General features: G+C 36.7%; 1 protein-coding gene across 1 annotated transcript; it reads right to left on the reverse strand.

The window, feature by feature from the left end:
* Positions 1-17,265: 17,265 nt before the first annotated feature.
* Positions 17,266-23,314, reverse strand: LOC121426314 (pancreas transcription factor 1 subunit alpha-like). Its single transcript, XM_041622568.1, has 2 exons — positions 22,530-23,314; positions 17,266-19,287 (listed from the first exon to the last, which is right to left on the reverse strand). The coding sequence occupies exons 1-2, from the start codon at positions 22,972-22,974 to the stop codon at positions 18,977-18,979; spliced, it is 756 nt and encodes a 251-aa protein (XP_041478502.1). The 5' UTR covers positions 22,975-23,314; the 3' UTR covers positions 17,266-18,976.
* Positions 23,315-23,758: the final 444 nt, after the last annotated feature.

A 23,758-nucleotide genomic window follows, 5' to 3' on the forward strand; every position in this document is an offset into this window, starting at 1 on the left:
GACCGAGCTTACAATGAAGACGATTTAAAAAAAAACTTTTTAAAGTTGAAAGTGGGTAGTTTAGAGTACATTTCAAATGAAACTTTTGTGAAATCGGCTTTTGAAAATTTCGGGAAATATTATATATCAACTATTATCCGATAGATTACCAAACTATCCTTTTCAAGACTATCTTACATGGGGGTCTGAAAACGTTGTTTAGTCTCACCACCATGCAAACCTTCAAATAACAATAACGGTAATGTGGATAAGTTGCGTCTTGTATATTTTGGCCAGTCAAATCTTTGAGCTGGATGGGAAAAGGGTACAATTTGGCGATAATCCCTTCTTTTGAAAAAAAGTCTTATTTGGTAAATCGTTTCAGATAACTTTTAGAAATATTCTCCATGAAACTCCCGCTTACGCACACTTTCCACTTGATGCAATAACTGGCTTTGCTTATTATACATTTATACTCATTTATATTTAAAAAAACGCGTTGATTACAAATTGAAAAAAAAATGGTAACGGTGATTATGGTGAATAAGCGAGAGAAAATTTGATGATGAAAATGAGTACAAGATCGCATGCAGGTATTAGATCGCACGAAATTATATCGGACGAAATAAGGTGAATACTCAAGTCAAGAAAATATGCGATAGAAATGGGCACGAGTGCATTATTTTGTTGCATTCTATGCATGAAATTAAAGTATTAAAGTAAAAGGATCTTTGGGCACGATTTTTTTTTTCATTTTTTATTAGGTACGATTGACATGACGATTCTGATGGAAGTTTCATTGATATGTTTGAACAGGGGGGGGGGGGGGGGTTGTCGTGGTCTGGTGGTTATGAGTCCCGTCTTTCAATAAGAGAGACATGGGTTCGAATCCAAGCTATATCGTGCTTCCCTTCAGCAAGAAATTTACCCACATTTTGTGGTATCAACCCAGGTGAGGTAAATGGGTACCCGGCAGGATTGATTCATTGGATGCACAGGGGCTTTTAGAAGCTATAGCTGGGGTAATCATGAAATAGGCATAGATAAATCGGCGCCTCATAAATGTTGTATATTGTTACATGGGGGAATGCTTGTCATACAATATAAAAAACGAACCCAGATAACGATATTTATCTGTGCGTGTCTCTGTGAAGATGTATACATGTATGATTGTGAAGATGATGATTACGTTGATGATGATGATATTGATTACGACGATAACGATGATAGCAATGATTATAGCGAAGATGATGATGATGATAATGGTGATGACGACGATGATGAAGATTTAGGATGATGATGATGGTGGTGGTGGTGGGGATAGCGATGATGATGATGAAGATGACTATGATGATGATGCTGATGATGATAATGGTGATGATGATGATAATGATGATGATGATGACGACGATGACGATGGCGATGATGATGTTGATGATGATGATGGTGGTGTTGGTGGTGGTGATAGCGATGATGGTGATGAAGATGACTATGATGATGAAGATGACTATGATGATGATGATGATGATAATGGTGATGATGATGATGATGATGATGACGATATTGATTACGACGATAACGATGATAGTAATGATTGTGGTGGTGATAGCGATGATGATGATGAAGATGACTATGATGATGATGATAATGATGATGATGACGACGATGACGATGGCGATGATGATGTTGATGATGGTGATGATGATGATGATGATGATGATGATGGTGGTGTTGGTGGTGGTGATAGCGGTGATGATGATGATGATAATGGTGATGATGATGATGATGGTGTTGGTGGTGGTGATAGCGATGATGATGATGAAGATGACTATGATGATGATGATGATGATGATGATGATGATGATGATGATGATGATAATGGTGTTGATGGTGGTGATAGCGATGATGATGATGACTACGATGATGATGATGATGAAGATGACTATGATGATGATGGTGGTGGGGCGTAACGACAAAGGCTCCGGGCTTTATTTCGTGTAAGATATAGGGTTAGGGTTGCAATAGTGTTTTATGTTAGGGTTAGGTTTGGGGTAGGGTCGGGGGGCAGGGTATAATGATAAAAACAGGATTGAAATTAGACATTCCATTAGTGTGTGGAATTTACAGCGGAGAAATTGTAGCCGGAGCAAATGTCACGGAACAGATAGTGGAGGTGATGGTGATGACGATGATGTTAATGTTGATAAGATTCTCACTCCAAAATGTGCGATTGCTAAAATTGCAATCTTAAAAACTAAGAAGGTAATCAGATAGACTCTATGTGCCTATGTTCGTATCAAACGCATACCGACTGAAAACAGAGACTAATCGCAAAGAGCCGGATGGATGCCAGCGATGCGAGCCCAGTCGCGCTCACTCGCCAACTCCCTTCGTGGACTGCTAGTCTCGTCTCATCAGCCACTACTTGACGAGGAATATAGTCACGAGGCCTTGTCAAAAGGCTAATTTCGATCTAACAGGTACGGGTGTAGAATTGGAGCTGTGATTTTCCTCATTTCTTTTCTCTGCCATCTACATCCTAGGTTCACTTGCATACTAGACCTATATAGGCCTATATATATATATATTAAGTAAAAGCCCTGGTTTTAATTTTTGAGACACACCTACTCGACTTTAAATCCTTGTAGATACCTTAAAGATAATAATAATAAAATAAATAGAAAATAAAAAGAAGAGAAAAGGGAAAAAAGAATAAGAAATATATATTCAAAGAAAACAACGTGAATAATGCAATATTTATGATGGCGATAATAGTAAAATTGACTGGTTGCCAAATAAAAAGAAGACCCCCGATACTTTCCATGGCCCACTCCCTGCACCCACCGATTTTTAAAATGAAATTATTAAAACCAATTGTTAAATTAGATAAGTGAGATATAGTTTATCAAATGAGTGACCACGCGTACTGGTAACACACATATAAGAGGTCAATCCCCGTGGCATCCAAAAATTAGAACTATTGCTCTTGTATAAATCATTTAATTACAATAGATCTAAAATTGAACTTTTTTAAAACACGGTACCCTTTTGTTACTGATTTTACTGTGATTTACTGTATCCTTTGTTCAAATCAATATTATATTTTTATGCAGGCGTATTGACCAAGGGAGGGCAAAATTCCTTTTAAAAATAACTTGACACATTTTTAGAAATCTCTAGGGACAGAATATGTATAACAGTATGCATAATACGAAAGCATGTTTACAATGTAATGTGATGATGATAAAATAAAAATACTTCAAAATTCATCGGAGACGCTTTTAACGAATTTACGAAAGACAAAGGTCAAATTGAAAGTTTACTGTGAGATACATGTATATAGCAATATTTGTTATTTAAGTATAGCTCCCACTTTAAGTGCAATTTCCACTACTTGACAAAAATGATCATGCTTAAACATCTTTTATTGTAAAGAAGAGACAAAACAGTGACGTCAGTGGCAGAAGTTATCTCTTGTTAAACAAATAGAAAGACAACGCTCTATGCGTTGAATGTATCTGCATTTATCAAGCAAACATACAAATCTTTTACAAAGAGGATTCGAAAAGGGTAATAGAGAGGGGTGCGTGTAGGGGGGGGGGGGGTAAAGTAGTACCCCTTGCGCACCGGCTCGCACAAGAGAACTCAGTCACGATTTATGTGTTTATTCATAGAGATTTTCAGACCCTTGAAGACGAATTCGTTATCACGAATGATGAGGGGACTTTTGTTCCCTCAATTGTCCGTTATCTCTCTTTCTTCGAGAAGGCAAATATTCTTAGGTAAATTCTTCAAACCAATCGTGAGAATCAATCGAATTATACCTCTTCTGGCACAGCTCTCCCCTCGCGAATAAGTCACGAAGCAAGTACGCATTAAGAGAACCATCATTCCGAGAATAAAAGAATAAAATAAGAAGAGGAACGGTGAAACAAAGGATACTGGATTCGATTAAACAACGTTTGTTGGAACATTTGTTTCGCAGACACGGGCTGATTAACAAGTTATATTTGGCTCGCCGTTTGTAATTTATTTGCACGTCTGTTGCTCTACAACCAGTGGCAACTGGTGTTTATGTATTCCCTTTTGAATGTTCATGTTATTTTATCAATATAAAATTTCTTCGTATAAGATTCTTGATTTTTTATGAAGAGCATTGTACATTTTTTCCATCACCATTGGTATCACATTTTATCTCTTTAAGTTGACAATCTTCTCTCATATCTCGTTTTTCCTATTATGATACATTTTCCATAAAAGGCAATGCCTTTTCTGATTTATTTCATACAATCTAAATTTGAATTTATTTCAACCACAAAACCTATTTTATATTACAATTCAAGGCATCAAAATGGTTAATGCAATTAAAGCTTGTGATAGCCAGGCGCCCCTTAAAATCTCTTTTGCATTTCCAATGCGGATACCAATTTTAGTTTATCATCAAAGTTACTCTTTGAGAAGAAGATCACCCTGATACGTTTATTTCAGTTCTGTTTTTCTTTGAAACAACTCGGCGTCAGAGCGGGCCGTCGGGGTAATATACGGGGCTCAACTCCCCCTCAACAATATTTTTTTTTATCTAAGTGGGTATTTTACTTTAAATTGTTTATTTTTCATCATTACAGTTATCTTTGCATTCCCCTTTTTATATCTGGCCTATTTGATTTTTGTATGCCAGATTTATTACAAAATTAGTAATTATCTTATAAATAATTGATTTTGTTGTCGCGCTCACAAGTTTTCAAATCTATGCACCTTACCTAATCTAATTTCTCATTTTGCTGCATTGTGGCATTGGGGTGTACTTTCACTTTATTGCATTTATTCCGCCAAAAAAGTACATGGCCTACCCAACCAGAAAGAAAGTAGACAAGTATCAATCGAGATGGTGAACTAAAAGTGAATGAACCGATCAGAGTCCATCTTCCTTTTATTCATCTTTATTTTGAAAAAAAGAATACGATGAGAATCCACACATATGTCTTATCTCTCATAGCGCAAAGTTTATCTTCCTATATTCACGAAACAAAAGACGGAGCAAACGTATATTAAAGGGAGGAAAATTGGCATTCGAAAAATAATCGCTTTTAGATTGCGCAAAATTAAAATAACATTAACACTCCGGTGAAGAATTGTGTCAATAGGGAGGCACACTTAACCAATATTTATCTCGGACAAGTTCTCTTTTTTTCTCTCTCCGTCGACTTGGCTTCTCCTCGTTTAATCAGAAATTAAACAATATGAGAATCAGGTTAGGGTGAGATTGGGGTAGTTGGTTTGTAGGGCAAGGGAAGGTTATGACGCTGATAATTAAATATTTCGTGCCTACTTTGCTTAAAATCGTATATTGGCACCCCCGGTTATTGTGTGCCTATAGTGGCGTTTACACGTTTTTAAATCAATTATGCAAATAGAGAAACATAAAGGGACAAAGTAAAGTCAATCTCCTTCTTGGCCTAAACTCACTTCTTCATTTGGTCTAAAGCCCTTCTAGCCTCAACTGGGCATAGTGGCTTCATGAACTAGAAGTTTCGGGTTCGACTCCCAGCCGAGTCGTACCATAGACATGATAGACTTACATGTATTGACTTTCTGCTTTCTTGGTGGGCGCTCAGCATGGCCTAGTATTGATTTTCCGTATAAGAAAAAAAACGGTTGGGAGCCTATATCAAGTGTTGTCAACATGAGAATACTATTCTTCCATGGGGTCCACAAATCTAAACTCTTTGGAAAAGGGTAATGATGAAATACTCTGTTATGCATGAACCGCTAATAGAGCAGTTTTGATTGTGTGACCAGCCTGGGCAAATTAACCACCCCAAAAAATAATAATAATAGTAAATAAAAAACAGTTTTGTCATTTGTATTTACATAATGTCGTCAAGGACATATAATAATAATAATAATGATAACGTTGTATTTACCCAGGGTAGCCACTTCAATAATAATACTGCTTTTCAAGCAGGCCCTGATTAACATAATTATTACCCTCCTCCATGCTAAATGTTGAGCGCCTAGCAAGAAGGCAGAGGGTCCCATTTTATAGGTCTTTGGGATGACTCGGCCGGGATCGAACCCACGACCTCCCGTTCATGAGGCGGACGCTCTACCACTGACCACTTCGTCTACTAAGTACTTGGTCTAATTGTCTATGTTACAGTCACAAGATCGAGGGAATAAACTCAGTTCAGTTCAGTTCATTTATTTTCCATTAAAAACTCAATCAAAATAAATACATACAAAATTCATAACTAAAAATCGGAAGGACCCCAAGAAAAGCACAGCTTGCGAGGATGGGGCCCTATCATCTGATTGAGTGAAAAAAGTTAACTCGATTGAGAGAGATTTTCACGCAAAACATACAAAATATTAAGTTTAAACTGTATGTTTCTTTTCTCTTCTTCGATATTTCCTCGTGCTTTAATGGTGTAGAAAACCATTTTAGTTATTATTCTCAGACAATTAGGAATGATCGGAGTGCCAAACAAGCTGATAAAGAGGGTCGTGGGTTCGAATCCCAGCCATGGCGTAATTTCCTTCAGCAAGAAACTGATCCACAATGTGCTGCACTCAACCCAGGTGAGGTAAATGGGTACCGGTAGGAAGTAATTCCTTTAAAAAAAACTGTGTGCGCTATGAACGCCTAGCTTAGCCGGCTAATATAGGAGCGCCTTGAGCACCTAACAAGGTGGATATGTGCGCAATATAAATACCCTATAATTGAACCTCTACTGTTTATGTGTGTCACAATTGGCGATCATTAGACCAGAGTTTAAAATAAAGTTAAGAAAATGGGAAATGGTCACAAATTCCCTGTCCATTTTTGAGGAAAATAACTACTATTAAGCATCATCTTTAGAACAATATGATTCAATGATGAATGATGATGGAATTTTATTACGTCTTGCTTTTTAAGCAAAATATTTCTTATCTATCCTCATCCAATAACTTTATCATTTAGAATAACTTGAGGATTCTCTCTGTGTTTGTGAGGAATTTAGTATATTCGATTCACTTGACGCTGTCCAATCTCAAATTTCATATTCGAGTGAACCCCCTCCCCCCCCCCCACCATTGCCCATATCTCCAGAGGCAAACGCCATCGTATCCAAGAGGATATGGTCAGGATATGAGGCCTTGATGCAGACCGTCCTCTATCGACGAAAATAATGTAGTCTACTGTATCCCGATCGTTGCAACATAAACCACTTGTCTAAGACGGGTGGAGTACTGTTTATTAGTATATTTTGTTTTGTTCAATTGAAAATTCAAATTATTTAAGGGTATATAACTGTCGCTTTTCCACAATGTCGGTTTTAAGGGGATTCTATTATTGTAACAAAGTGGGAGTGCATTTCTGTTTTTAAAGTAACGTTGTCACGAATATTCAATTGTCCTGATTTATCCGATTAAAGAGTTATTTCACAATGTCCAGATGAAATGGAAAAGATAATTAGTGATGAATGAATTAAAAATGATTTGAATGCAAAAAAGTGTTATGTTAACTTTTGTATACCATGACATCAACAGGAAACACGACTCGGGGTTCCTTATTAGACGAAAATAGAAATCAAACTCAATACTTGTAATGATAACTCTTGAATGTATGTTTATAAGACTAAACCAATAAGATTCGTTGTTTCAATTTTGCAACTGATCGCAAGCCTGATTGTAAATACATCATCTTAGATTCACTGGTCGTCGGCTTCGTAGTCGCCATCATCATCACTGTCGTCATTCCCATCATGAACACTATGAATATGACACCTTACTCCAGTAGTCATGATTAGCAACAATATTCTCCTAATAAATATAATTATCATCATCATCATCACCGTCATCACCACCACATCCATCGTCACCATCACCATCGTCGTCATCATCATCTTCATTGCCATTGTCATCTTCTTCATTAATATCAACATCATCATTGTCATCGTCATCAATCATCATCATCGTTATCATCATCATCAGCATCATATTCATCATCATCATAATCATTAATCGTCGCCAACATCGTCATCGCCATCATCATCATCATCATCTTCATCTTCATCGTATGAATCATCATCGTCGTCGTCGTCATCATCATGGTCATCATCATCATTACCTCCACCACCAACCATCATCATCGTCGTCATCTTATTCATTGCCACCATCATCTTCTTCATTAATGTCAACATCACCATCATAGTCATTTCAGCATCGTCATAATTAATCATTGTCGCCAACATCATCATCGTCATCGTCTTTTTCATCGTCATGATCATCTTCATTACCGCAATACCGCTATCATCTTCGTCATCAACAGTTCCATCATCATTAAAGGATGCTCCGGGCTGAAAATATTTATAGCTAAATAATTAGAGTAAAATTCACAAAGCAAAATGCTGAAAATTTCATCACTGAAAATTGGATAACAAATAACGAACACATTGAATGTTAAAGATTGGCATTATTCGGTGAAACAGTTCTCGGCATGTCTTCATGAATATTCATTAGGTGGGATGATGATGTCACATCACCACTTTCCTTTTCTTTTGTTATTACATGATATCGTAATTGTTTCATTTTTTTCATAAATGTGTATACGATGTGTCTCTATTATTATGAAATAGGTTGCAGCAAGAAATAACTAATGCACTTAATCAGTTGTCAATTCAATTGTTTTAGCGGTCAAAAAAAATTCGCGCGGCGAAAATATTGCGCGATTCATTGAGGGGGGGGGGGGGGCTCCGAGCCCCCCCCCCACGGCCTAGATAGGGTTATACCTTCGATCCTCGAAAGTCCCTTAAATATATCTTAAATATTTTATTGATCTTGCTTCTTTTTGATAAGGTTATAACATGGAATTCTTTTGACATCTGAATTGTTCGTTGCATATAAGTTTTGAAAAAGTCTTGAGATGGAAAGAATATTATGCTTGTGATGAGACAGGTGGCATTATTGTAATTGCTTTATTTGGTTTTGATGAACAAAACCACCCGTTTAGACATGTTAGAAGTATGAAAGTAAAAGGGTTTTTAAGAAAACGTGTACGAAATCTTGTTTTCAAATATGCAAGAAATTTCTTCTCGTTACGACCATTAGGGCAGCTTCCAACATAAATCAGCAGGCTTTTCGGGATTGAATTCTCCACTCCCTTTTCTCGTGTCTAACAATAAAAATCTACAAGCACGTTCTATCTAATCTTCATGATCTCATATAGGGCAATTTATTCCTTTCTAATCGGCCATTAAAATACGAATCAGCCCCAATCGTTTATGTAAAATCAATTTGTGTGATATCGACACGTTTCGCGGGTCTGTGCAATCATAGCGATGGTCTACATTTACGCGTGCGCTATCGTATCTCGAAAAAACAAAACACTCGTGAGAAATTTTCGTCACCTAGCATGTGTGAAGATACCGAAAATAGCTGTTACAATCTTTTTTAAAATAACACCACTTCTCCTCCCAAACAATCTATTAGAAATAGCTACCGTTATGAATAATTGAAGGCCATTATAGCGTTATCATTGATTACATATTAGTTGTTTGTACAAGGGAGAATTGTATACTAGTAATGAGGATGAATAGTGGGGGGGGGTTGATTGTATAATGGCAGTTCAATAGTTTGGGATCCAATAGCAGTATTCGATCTATTTGGATTAAGCATAGAGCTTAGCTCCATGGATTAAGTGTTGAATTTGATAACGACCACGTATTATTTTCCGAATTTGATTTTTATACATTTTTTTTTAATTAATTCGTTATTATTGTATCTTTATCGATATTCTTCCCTGTCCATATTCATCGTGTGTTCATAATCTCTCGAAAACCGTAATTTACTCGCTATATGCAGAAGCGATGATGAAAAGAGATTTCAAAATGTACTAACGGAGAGTATCAAACTTGATACTGTTCAGTAATTGTCTGTTTTCATTTGCCAGTGGTCAGATGTTGATTTCTTCTTTAAATAATCAAGAAAATGGGATTCTGATTGCTCTTTGGTTTTATCTGCACTATGACCAATAGGCTAAATCTATTCCCACTTGGTGAGCTAGTGCCCTTTGGTTAAGGCGACATTTGTCATTACCATGTCCCTCGGAGAGCACCTTAAGATGTCAGTCCTCTGGTTGTTTGCTTGCTTACAAGCACTCATGCGTTTTTAGCAATGGGGTAAAAAAAATCAGCACCAATCACAACCAACTATACTGCAAAATTCTTGCCCACTTCGCTCCCTCGCAAAATTTACGTACATGGGTCATCAATTCCAACTGTAAAGTGTGTTGCTTTTATGTATTTAGTATATAGTTTATATCACAAATTAAACATTGATCGAGAAATACACTGTCAAGATAAGGCCACCGTCACAAGAGGTGTTAGGCCTATCGTGTACCTTACAAAAATTATAGCCATTGATTTTGTGGTATCCACGATTTCAAACAATTCAGCTCAATATTTCAAGGGTATTACTTCTTCTTCTACATTTAAACATAACTTCTACATATTCATGACAAACTAATTTGTCTATGAATTCATGCTTATAACAATGTAGACATTTGTAAAATGGAAGAAAATACATGTGTATACGAAATATAATATATTTCTGTACCCCCCCCCCTTCTCTCATCACCACTCTTTCCCCTCCCTTCCCCGGATTTACACCACTCAAGGACACCACTGCTATGACTGCATTCTGAATATACTACGGTATTAAACAAAAAAACATTTGAAACATGCAAACTAGATGAGTTCCTCTCTACTTTAGCTTGACCAATATTGAGCGGGGGGGGGGGGGGGTCCTTTGAACATATAAGTAAATTTTACCATACAAATACCCTCCCTAATATCCTAATTTTTCTAAAGAAATAATGCACTTTCTGCCGGTTATGCTTGCGGCTTGCAATAATCATTATATTTAAGGATGGGAGGGGTGGGCTTGTAAGTTCCTCATATCGGTGCGCGGACGAATACGAATTGAGTGGTCGCGGGTGCGACTCGCTTCTCTGTCTGGTATTCCGCCCCCATCGGCAAAGACTGGCAATGTCGGACCTCCGTTGCCTTGCTTGGACAGTTTGAGCTCGTTCATTCCTCGCCTGTTGAGTATCTCGAATATGTCATATTTTATTTGCCTTTTTTGTTCTGGAAGTAAATTACTTACTGAATAAAAAACGTTGTCCGTGAAAGGCGATATGAGGGTAATGTCCATGAACGAGCATGTAGGCTCATCGGTTGCCTATAATATGTGGGGTTGTATTTTGAACTTCATTGCAGTTTGCATGGAATCATGTAAACATCAAAATTCTTGACCAAAAAATGATGGGACATGGTATGATTTCCAATATAATACATGCAGTGTCATCAATAATGCATCCCATCTGTACACAAACATATTCTTTTTACACCTATGCATAGCTAAACAATTGATATTTTATAAGACATGATCTCGAATAAAATGAGCGGATAAAAAACATCGACTCATAGCATGATGAAGGCTATTATGTCCAGCTAAATAATTGTTATACGAATAATACAGAAATGTATTAAGCTTCATCCGAATTTGGAAGTTATCCCCTCCCTATCTCCAAAATGGCGCAATAATGGTAATTATCAAAATTCCACAAAAAGCAAATATATCAGAAGATCCTGACTATTTTTTAATTTTCTTACTGTCTATTTCCTTTTTTTGTTTTATCTCATTTCCACCCATCGATAAAACCAAAGTGAGATCCTAAAATTACCCAAGCTTGCCTCCTCTTACCCAATCCATAAATTCAATTTTCCCTCGACTCCTTGACTCATCATTTCATTAATTCATTCGACTCCGGTCCACTGGTATTGTGACGAAACAAAAATGCTCCAAAAAAGGTAATAAAAGAAGTGGAACGCTCACACGTGCGGACTATCCAATATTATGATACGCCAATCGAGCTTTGGTAAAAAAAAAACTGTAAGGCGAAGGAATTTTAATTGCGCGTTAACGGAGGAGGTTGTGTAGCAACGGAAGGCGTGTATAATTGATCACACATACACGGTATATTGCCAAGGTCCTGCTTGGCGCTCTCGGTTTATTGACGAAAGGCCAATAATTCCATCCGATCATCAACATCTTTCTTCGTGTCTTCATCCATCCATCGAGATGGCGAGAAGGTGAAGAGGGACAGATAAAGAGAGAGATGGGGATACAGGCAGTCAGACAGTCATGACAGAGGGGGGGGGGGGTAGAAGGTGGATGAGGAGATCACTTTCGTACTTATAACAATAGGAGCTGGTGAACCAAATGTTTTCATTTGAAAATTAGTAATTTGATAGATCATATTAGCCTGTCTTATTTCAAGTGTCATCATAAATCATATCACCATTTCAGTATTTACATCTTAAATATGTAACAGAATATAACACATAAGGAAGTGTATGTATTTTGGCTCGCTCACTTCACTCTCTCCAAAATTGTAAAACCGGTGCACCCATTAGATAACTCAATTTGTGAATAGCGAAATGATTTGGGTGAGAGATCATTGAATAAAAACTTGCTAATAGTAAAATGAAAATGCTGATTATTGCCAAGTCGAAGTTTACTAGAAAGGGACATCAGTTGGTCTGAAGAGCGTTTCATGACTTGTCGGACGTTTTATCGGACAAGTCCTCTTTTATCTGACAGTTACCATAGACACAGTGCTTTCCAACCGATCACAATCAAGGAAAGTTTTCAGATCTAACAACTTGTCGGACAAACTGTTGACGAAACGCTACCCGAGAGTCTACAGAGTCAAAGTAATTTGTTTTCCTACTCACTGTGACCCAAGTCGAATCAATTTTCAGCTGATCCAACCGTCATACACCATTCCAGAAGTAAGATGTACGTCTTATAATTCGTAGAAGCTCGAATAGCATATTTTTTGTAGGTCCATCTGTGGTCTAACTTTCGAACTTGGGCTCGAAACTCAGTCGGGTTAGAGTGCCCATTTGGTGAGGTATTTATCAGGTCCCTAGGATAGGACTTTAAGCCACAGATCTTCTGATTTCTTATCAACAAGTATCTGCTTTCCTCAGCAGGCAGGTGAAATTACCACCACCAACAACAACCATGACAACACCACAGCCTTGATATTTCATTAGGCTCACAAATTAACAAAAAGATATAGTTTATAGAAAAAAAAATAGCACGCGTTTCTAATCGTCAGAATCAAGCTGGAAGAAATGAACGTTCCAATAGTAATCGGTATATTTTTCAAGTAATTGAAAAAGAGAAAATGTCACAACATATGAGGTTAGAGAATGTAATTTGGTTTTTAAAAGTCTGACATCGTTATTATAGCCTCAACTATACAGTGCGTATCAAAAAAAGTTTACACTTTGAAGAAATCCTGTAAAATAATACATTTTGTAATATCCTGAAGATTTTTCCCCATTTTATCATTGGTGCAGATCCATTTAAGCAAATGACGATATAACTATCGAAAAATATTTCCGCTTAAGTGAGCACCGCTTATTTTTGAAAAGTTAGTGAAAAATGATTTGCGCAGAACTTTGAAATAGCTATGCGAATAAAAGTAAACCTTAATTATGAAGAACACGTATAATTTAGCAAGCAAAATTGGTTTGAAGATACCTTTGACCTCTTTTAACTTGTTTCCTTGCCCAGTACACTTCGAAAAGTGCATTGCACCATGCCCCACTCCCCCACACACCAAGGCCATCAGGGCGATATTTTATTTACACTGGGGTGTGATTTACATAAAATGAAATTGGTTTGATTTTCATTTTGTTAATCATTGTCAAGCTTGGGAAAAGTGTGGAGAGACAAGTATTATATGAAAAATTAAATGTCAACCCACTTTAAATAGTAAAAACTTGGTGAAAAAGTGCTGGAGATGTCTGATGTAAACTTTTGTTCCGATTTAGTTATATCCTCACATCCAGCTGGCACAAAAAGGGTAAAAGTTGTTCTTACTAAGTGTTGAAATTTCAATTTGGGGGGTAAAATGTGTTTTAAAATGCTTGAATGTATCTGTTTTATCTTAATTGACCAAAAGTGAAAGGGAAATGTTTGAGAAATGTATCGCATCCAAGGGTTATAAGTTTGATTTCGCCCTTTCCCCTTGACACAGCGTGAAAACGAGCATTTCTGCGCAAACAGATTTCTGCGAGCTTTACCAAAATGGACAGTGCTCACTCAAGTGTAACATTCTGTCAAAACTTTTACTTTCATTGGATAGATGAGACCCTAACCAAAGATTAAATGTGAAAAAAATTACCCACATGTTGTATATTTTTTTAATTCCCAGAGCTTTTTCAAAGTGTAAACTTTTTTTGATACGCACTGTAGTATGCATACTAAACATGATAAATGGAACCCAGTTGTATTTGCAGAACAATGTAAGAATATAAATATAAAATGGAAAGAATATACAGAACCTGTAAATATTATCTAACATCAATAATTAAACGCAACCAGATCAAATAAGGCCTGTGAAAACAAATAAAGAAGCCCGTTTAAATATTTTACGATTTATTTATAGATACGCGATAATTATGCAGCACGAGAGTTCGCGTGCCGATGGTTAATTGGATTTGAAAGAAAATTGATAATCTAGGAATCGTAGGACTTTTGAACCATTTTGCAACTTTTGAGAGAACGTTTTATTCAATTTCACTGATATGATAATCAGTTTTGTTTCGGGTGTTGTTTTATTGAATTCATTACGTGTATTATGTAAGCGATGTCTTTTGGTATGTTTTGGTAAAGGGACAGTGTGAGAGAGATAGAGAGAAACAGAGAGAGACAGAGAGAATGGAAGAGAGAAATCAAAATAAGAAAGAGAAGAAAGAAAGGGAGATAGATAGATAGATAGATGGCATATGAGTCAAGAATTAAAAAAAAAAGTCGAGAGCGAGTCACCGAAAAATTAAACTATTTAAAAATCTATTATGTGATCTGGTGATAGAGAAAATAATATCACATTTTACCATTTTTCTTTCTTTTATCTTTTTCTTCCATTTCTTTTATTTTTCTTGGTCGTAGACCTTTTGGAGTCCGTTGCCCCCCTTTTATTTATACATCAGTATGGGTGAGAGACAGAAATAAAGAAGATATACATAAAAAGTAAGGCGGAGAGAGGTGATAGACAGAGAGAAATGCAGACAGGGAGAGGGGGTGAGAGAAGAGAAAAAGGGTAACAAGAAAAAAATGGAAGAATTGAAGTATCATAACTATATAAGGCAAGACCATCAAGGGAAGAAAATAGTATGTGATCATGATTATTGCAACAGCGTTAGAATTACAATCAATATCAACGAAATTCCTTTATGAAATTTTCAAAACATTTCTAATTGAAAAACAGTTAATCATTGAGCAGGGCGTATAGTAACGCACAAAATGCTTAACCCTTGCATTCCATGGGTGAATGCGAATGCTAAACAACGTGAAGCAATGGAGGGAAATTGGCGCCTCTTATACACCTGTTACTACCTCTGATATGGGCTCGTGCGTCATCAGCGGGCAGCCATTTTAGGTTAAAATTGTTTGTCGAAGGGGGATGGATGGAGGGGTGGTGGTGGTCATGGAGGCGTGAGGGGGTATGGACGGCAGGAAGAAATGTGAGAGGTTTTTGAGTGAATATGGATATTAATTACTCAATGCCTTTCGAGGTGGTTTATAAACACAGGTGCAGGAATCTATCAAAAGAGGAGATAGTTTTAGAAAGTGCGACTCAATACACATCGATTGTTTAATGTATGTAGATAGTATATGGACGATGACGGCGATGATGATGATGATGGTGGTGGTTGTGGTAGTAGTGGTGGAGATCGTGGTAGTGGTGATGATGATGGTGAAGATGGTGATGATGACGATGATGATGATGATGATGATGTTGATGTTGGTGGTGGTGGTGGTAAAGTTATACATATTATGGTTGTTATTTTTATCATGATATTGACGATGACGACGATGGCGAGAACAAAGCTGATGATGAAAAAACGATTGATCGTTGTTGATCACAATGCAAGTATTTTATATATTTTTTTTCATGGCACTGTATTCACGAAGCAAGTCACGCCACCAAAATCATTATCTTAAAACCCAACAAGTCATATTCATCATTTTCGTGTCTATGGGTACTTTTCAGAAAGATGTACGATATGGTAAATCTCCCAGTATTGTAACCTCCATAGAAGCAACGATTTTGATTAGCTGTTGAGCGTTGCTATTATTTGTAATACTTCAATGAAAAGGATTCGTGGTGGATCAGAATATTATCTAATTGGTAATATCTTATACAAACAGAATTTGCGTCAGTTCCCATTAAGGTAAACTTATTATTGCTTATATACATAAAGATAAATTAGATGTAGATAAGATGAAGACTACACATAGACATAATATATACTTGGTTTTTATAACCTATTCATAAAGACATAAACAAAATAACAAAACTCGACAATTGATATAGTTGAGAGTAAGATTTTATTTCTTCAAAAAAGGTTGTTTAGCAGTAGAAAAGAGATATAAGTGTTTCTTCCAACATTGAACAGTATTGAGTTAATACATAAAGAAGATCAGAGTAATTTCACAAACAAAATCCAAGCAAGCAAAACCCGACAAAATAATGAAGACACACGATAAACATGGAGTATTTGTCGTTCTGGAATGTTGATTGTAAATAAATTGATATAATTTCATCGAAATTGTCTCAATTATGCTCCTAATATAGTCATTTCATCAAAGAAAAGCAGAATAATGATTCATAAATAATTTTATCGAATTTATATCTCGATTGCCGATTTGGAATGTGTATGATAATTTTGGAATGTTTTGAAAATTCATCTTTTTAAATTCATCATGTCATTCGGAAATTCAGAAATGTATACGTCTACCATCTAACAGTATATATACATTCGTTTTGAGCCATCTAAAGAATACATATTGGACAGCAAATATTGCACATTTCCGACCAGAAACTCACAAACAAAATATAAGACAGAAAATCTTTACAAACTCAGCCTTAGTTTAAGTTTAAGTTGATTAATTATTACTAAGTTAATTCTTAAAGATTAAATTCTAATCATAACCGATAATTTACGTTTAGATATTTATTAAGTAAGCTGTATAAGTTTTATAAAAACGTTCATGAATATAAACATTTTTTTATTGTTTTAACTTTGAATCATATACTTTTTATTTGTTAAGTAATAACAATTAACTTAGAAACCAGATTCCATTTTAAAGAAAATGATGTTAACACTTCTTTCAAAAGTGAGATAAGAAATGTCAATTTTCACGAAATTTGTTGATAATTTGTTGATCCATATCAAAATTACAGTAAAAATGAGTTTTATCTATATTTTATTACATATTTTGAGGGCATATTAGGATGCACACGTTCACACATTAATGTATCAAACGAAAAAAAACAGCACAATATAAGTTTGAGTTAATAATAATTTGCTATATACAATAGTTTTCATAGTTATATACAATACCGCACTCCAATATAGACAAAGAAAAATATGATATTTATACAAAGAAGGCACGATGTGAACAAAATATAAGGAAACATATTTCCTTACTCTATACTTCAACGAATAAAATCTTGAGATTAGGTTACGAACGAAGATACATCATTAAGGTGATGCACAGAATTTGTTTTGTTCTGGAGTTGAGGTTGCATCGAGTTTGGTTGTCAACAAACTTAAGTGACACAATAAATAGAGTTTTATTTTTTGTTTAAAAAAGTTTGAGTTATCACAATACGAGTTGGGCTCCTATTTGAAGAGGTACGTTCGAATAATGTCTTTATTTACTTCAAAAAGTATGTTTAATCCACTTCCTTTTGTGTTATTATAATCAACAAAATAATAGAATATGTCACTTTGCCCATCAAAATGTTCCTATATTGAAATGAAAAAACAAGATAAAATATTTATGTTAATATGACTCATTTGGTTTTGTGCCACCCACATGGTGCACTAATAGAATAAAACTTTGCAAGTTGTTTTAAATTCAAAAGTGAGGGCGAGTTATATGGTACAAAAAAGAGTTGTTTGCCTTAGAAATTTGGGACGGTAAATTTGTAGTATGGCTACCGGTGCAATTTTTGAACTATTTTTTTTTCAAAGTAAAATTGACAGCAATTGAATTTGCAAAGAAATTGTCAAGTATTGATAAAAATGGGAATGGTCATTTGATGCAAGGAGTGAAATAATTAACACTCTCATTTATACATTATCATACTAATTTGAGTTTGCATATGGAATAACGACTCCCAAATATTGAGAGCAAAATGATTTAAGGATTTATCACGCTAAATCGTTCATAAGCATACATAACAAAAATCGAATACTCTTTATTCGAATATGATATGCGTAGAAAATAGGAAGACTTGTGATTATCAATTTCAAGTTGGTGAGTAACAGGTAATCAATTAGAGAATTGTAAAATATCACCGTATATTCTTCTGCTTAAGGGGTTTATTTCTTATTTTATTCGTTTCAATTTTTTTCAATGGAACGAAAATATTCAATCAACAATGATTGTATTAACATAATCTCTAATAAGAGTTGCTGTAAAATACTTAATCCGTGCTAATCGCGCGGGATATTATTCTGAAATATTGATAAAATACTGTGTCGTGTCTCAAAAATACATTTTCTTTCGAATTTTCTTGAATATTTCACTTTGCAATTCAATGATGAATGTACAATGAAAAATAAAGCGTCAATTGTTAAATAGTGTTTAAACTTGGTAAATGTTACCTCTACAAACACGTTTAGGTCAGGAGGACTTTTTATCAACATTTGTCCTCTGACAAGATGTCCGATCACTGTCAGATAAAGCCGGCTTAGTCGGATAAAACATCGAATGTTCTATCCGACAAGTCATTTCATAAAATAGCCCACTGGATTCTGCTTACTGAGTTGCAGAAGTCGACAACTAAATGATGTGTGACGAATTTTAAAGAATATGTCAAGAAATCGCTTGTCTTTAGGGACTTTATAATTTATTTTAGCATTCAGTGACATCTTTCTTCTAAGTGATGATGTATAGGGGTGAGTTGCTGAGCTATCGTGAGTTCGGCCAACGTCGTCACGCCTTCATCGTAGTCGTACGACTCGAAAGAACTCGAGGGTGACGAGTTCTGGCAGCTGCTGCCGGTCGACAACGGCGAATCGGAGGAAGACTGTCGGGGATCCTCCGGCGTCCACACCTTGGCAACCATCGTGCCATTTGGGCCTGGTTGGGTGTTCTTTTCATGGCTCCAGGAGAGGGAGTGTCCCGCGAGGGGTGTGACGCCATACTCGTTGTCTAGCGGTGTTGGCGATCCTGCAATCAAGAAAGAAAGACAAAAATGGCATGTCTTTAATTTTTGGATATGAATGTCATGATCAGCTTTTTTTCTTCTTCTTAGAATTTGTATGCACGAAATATTTACAAAAAAGATATACACTGATATTGTTATTCTTTGTTGGTAATCTACTTTCAACATTTCATAATGTTCTATTCGGTTAGCATAGTTAAGAGAATGTGTAATAGGAAATCTTGAATTCGGGCTTGCATTGTTTTCTAATGGATACTGTTTTTAAATACAATTCATTTCCTTTCTAACCACTTTTCTTTAGCTTTTCCTGGTTTTTTCCTCATATTATCATTGAAAAGGCCGAATGTATAATAAGTAGATCGATGTGTCTCTCTCTATACCTTCATGATGTTATTTTTTTAGACAACTCAGTGGTATATCACCAGATGTTGGACATGTTCGACATTCATGCCTGCATGTCTTAAAATGATTGCAAAAATGAATCTTCTTGCTTAGATCTCTTCCTGACATTATACCGACGAATCATATTTTGAAAGTCAAGAGTGCCTTTGCCTTTTGTCGCTCCAAGCGGCTTAAACAGTGCTAGATCTTTACTGTAAGCTTCCCTATAAATGCAATTTTACAGCTACTTGGTGCATGTTAGGTGTCGGTTCATGTGCCGAATAATTATCGCCTTTTCCAATTTGTCATTTTCCGATCACAAGTTTAATTACCGCATACGCATATCCAGTCTTTTGTAGAGCGGTGTGGGTTTCTTTTGCCGGTGGCTCAAAGTCCCTATGTTCATTTTTGGTCTTAATCGTCTTTTCGAGTCCCAATTTCCTTACACTCGTGTTGGAAAACCTTAGGTAATCTTGAATGGAAATCGGATTTGTTAAGCCCGTAATCGGAAGAGAGGGCCTTGTTATGTTATGGTACCGCTCAGATTAGAGATCGGGGCAAATAGAACCCCCTTTGGATTGTATAGGGGTAAGCGACAATACCAGTGGGGTAATCCGAAAATGACAAATGGGTTTAACGGGCTCTGTATGGAAACTTGCTACCGGTATTAGGGGGTGCTTGTTGTCATGTGAAGAAAACACGGTTACCTTAATTATAATGCCACCATTCTAGCGGGCTTTTGAAGGAGCATTTCGATAAGAAGATTCGGCAGGTTTGATAGACAAGATGCGACTTAAAAGTTGGTGGTGAGTTTTATGAGGTTCGTGAAAAGGAAACCCTTGAAAAAAATCCCTCATAAATCTATTCATTAAGTCAAGAACATTTCGTTTCACAATTTGAACCGCGCTGAAGTTGAGTGTCGATGAAAGGTTAGTTTTTGGTGATTACACAGTCTAGTATTTTGTCTCTTTTTCCTTTAAAATATCATTATAATCAAGATAAAAAGCCCCAATGGTAGTAAAACTTTACTCATATTTTCATCACCCATTTCTCTGTTTGCGTAACTCATTCTTTTCGCCACAAACCAAGAAATATCGTTGTTTTAACGGGTTTTGCCTGTGGACCCGAAAGCTTCATCAGACTTTCGTCATAACCGGTGTAGTTGCTACTGCAACAAATGCATTTGATTCTGACCAAGAGGAACGTTTTCTAAAGTTTTCTTAAAGTTGGGATTGATTGCAAGTTATATTTGAAAAAAAATATGGGACATGACGCTGTTGCCTGGTTGCCGCCGCAAGAAAAAAAATAGGGCCTGTAATCGTAAAGCAACAACTCAAAGAGTGGTAACGTAAGCATATAGACATTGCAGAGTTATCTACCTCTATGCTCCTACAATGACAGTTATTATTACATTGTCGATATTTGGCTCTCGTTTTCGACTCGACCTATAACTTAGGATAAATATAACATATCATCGATGAATAAATAATGATCGAATAGAGTCGAGGACAATTGGTCCTGGAAAAAATGAAGACATCATGTCGGCGAGAGTTGGATAAGATTTGAAAGGAAAATACATAAGAGAGGCGCGTTAACAATGTTTGAGTTCTGTACAAAATACACAAGCTACAATTTTCTCTGTCGACTTATAATAGTTCTTTCATTTTCTGCAGTCGATTGCGCTGTCTTGTGTGTCAAACGAGACCCTAGGCTTTTCCTTGCCTTTTCTTTCTCGCATCACCGTTATCGATTAAGTATCGATCTCCAGCCGATTACAATGGCGCAAACGGCCAGAGGGAACCTTGTTAATTCCAGCAAGAACTATGGCTAATGCATTAATCCTTCCCGTTCAGGTATAACAGAGGTATTCTCTATTTGAATGCAAGTCGCTGATCCTACTCTGCTATTGTATTACTGTAAGATCCTACCTGACGAAAAAATTCGTTTCATGAAAATAATTGCCTTTTATCCCCTCGCGCTTTCTACCCATGTTAAACTCTCTACGATTATTTTTTTAAATTCATCATATCCTATTCCAGTTTCTCTGACACGTTTTTTTTATTGTATGGAAACTAATATAAAATCATAAAGGTTTACATATAGCGAGAGTTTAATAGTTTTCCGTCTAGCCATGTAGCTGCTCTCATTTTTGTAGAAGTTGTCGAAATGTTATTATCAAACTTGATATATCTTACTGTGCTAGCTAGCTTGCCCTGGTGATATTGTCATGAACATCATTCTTGGGTGTAAAAGCGAACGAATTTTGTGCAATTTACAATGGGAACATATAAATTATTGAAGAAAAGGTTATTGGAATTTATGACCTATCTTAACCCCTCACCACTTGCTTGTTTGATATTATTTTTACGAACTTTATTAGCATTAGTGTGGAAAATAGTAGCTGCAGTAACTTGTACATTTCGACAATCTGACCATATGTTACATTTTGCAATATTGAAAAAAGTTGTTGGTGAAATGCTGAATTGATAATAACAGTAAAATATGGACAAATAAAAAAAAGAATATGGTCAACAGGTCGATGAGAATAGAACCAATGGATTGGTTATAACGGTATGGAGGTGATTGATTGTGAAAAAGAAGATGATGATGATGATGAAGATGAAGAAGAAGAAAAAGAAAAAGAAGAAGAAGAAAATGATGATGATGATGATGACGAAAGCGACGGTGATGATGATAATGATGATGATAATGACAATGATAGTGATGATTATGATGATGTTGATGATGATGATGATGATGATGATGATGATAATGATGGTGGTAGTGGTGGTGGTGACAAAGTTAGATTGGGTTTAAGAGGTAGAGGAGAAGAAAGATGACAATGACTTTGAGAAGTAAAACTCACCTCGATGGCAGATGATAACTTTCTTCTGCGTCTCCTCTGGAGTTGTCGCCGGCGACTCGAGCTCTGCTCCCTCGTTCTCGATCATCTCCGCAAGGAAATTGATGTATCCTATGGCCAGTCTCAAGGTATCCACCTTGGACAGTCTCTTCTCGTAAGGCAAGGTTGGGATGTGTTCCCTAAGCCCTTCAAAGGCATCGTTGATAGACGACATTCTCTTCCTTTCCCTCAGGTTGGCAGCCTGTCTCTGTCGGACCTGTTGCGTCGGGCACTTTGGTTTTCTCCTTCTCCTTGTCGTTTTACCCCCTTCATGCTGGAGGGACCGACGTCCGTAGGTCTGGTTAAGAGGCTCGAAGACGTTCCTTTCGTAAGGATGGCTGTACTGGTGATGATAAGATGTTTGGTGGTGATACAGAAGCGTTTCGTGACCATAGTGAATATTTTCCATAGTGAACCACTAAGTGAATACCTGAAGTTGGTTTGGGAAAAGTTTGAGTTGGTTAGGTGCACAGGTGGATTTTCAAACTGTTATTAGAAGTTTTATGGGCAGCGAGTGTTTCGGTTGAAATTTGTTGAGATGAGATAGGTTGCCAGAAAGCATGAAGAGATGTATGGATGATATGTTTTGGTACCAATGGGTGTCGATCCCATTCCAAATTCCCAGGGCACCTTGCCTTGGATTCTTCGTCAAACCCTGGACATAGAAATGCAGAAGAAGTTCCGAGAGCGAAGTTTTATAGCGGAGCCGCTGAGATGTTCTGTCCGCATCCGAGGCCCCGGTATCCGACACCGAACCCTTGCTGGAGATACTCCGTAAAACGCTCATGCGCAGACCGTTCTGACCAATCAGGGCGACGACACGCCCCCTCGCGCGCAGAATCGCCGTCCAACATAAACCACACGTGAGCGAAGTTGAAGTGCGTGCGTATGCTTGTAGTGAGGAGTAGAGTCGTGCTCGGTGGAACAATAGTCCAGTATTTGCTCAGAAATGTATCTAAATTTCACCCCAAACGCATCGAGATGGATCAAATTGCTATTAAAGGGGGTAACGCCTTTCACTCATCACTTGGCCAGCAAAGCAAACCTGACCGCACCCTCTCTGAATTTCTATAATGAAATTATTGATACGTCCTTATATCAACCTTTCCCCCCACCGCCCGATGGTCTGCGGTGCGACACAACTTGATGCCCCATGTTTATTTAGTCCATTTATATAACTTTGATTTCCCCAA

The sequence above is a fragment of the Lytechinus variegatus genome, chromosome 13 (assembly GCF_018143015.1).
Source record: "Lytechinus variegatus isolate NC3 chromosome 13, Lvar_3.0, whole genome shotgun sequence".
NCBI classification, from domain to species: Eukaryota; Metazoa; Echinodermata; class Echinoidea; order Temnopleuroida; family Toxopneustidae; genus Lytechinus; species Lytechinus variegatus.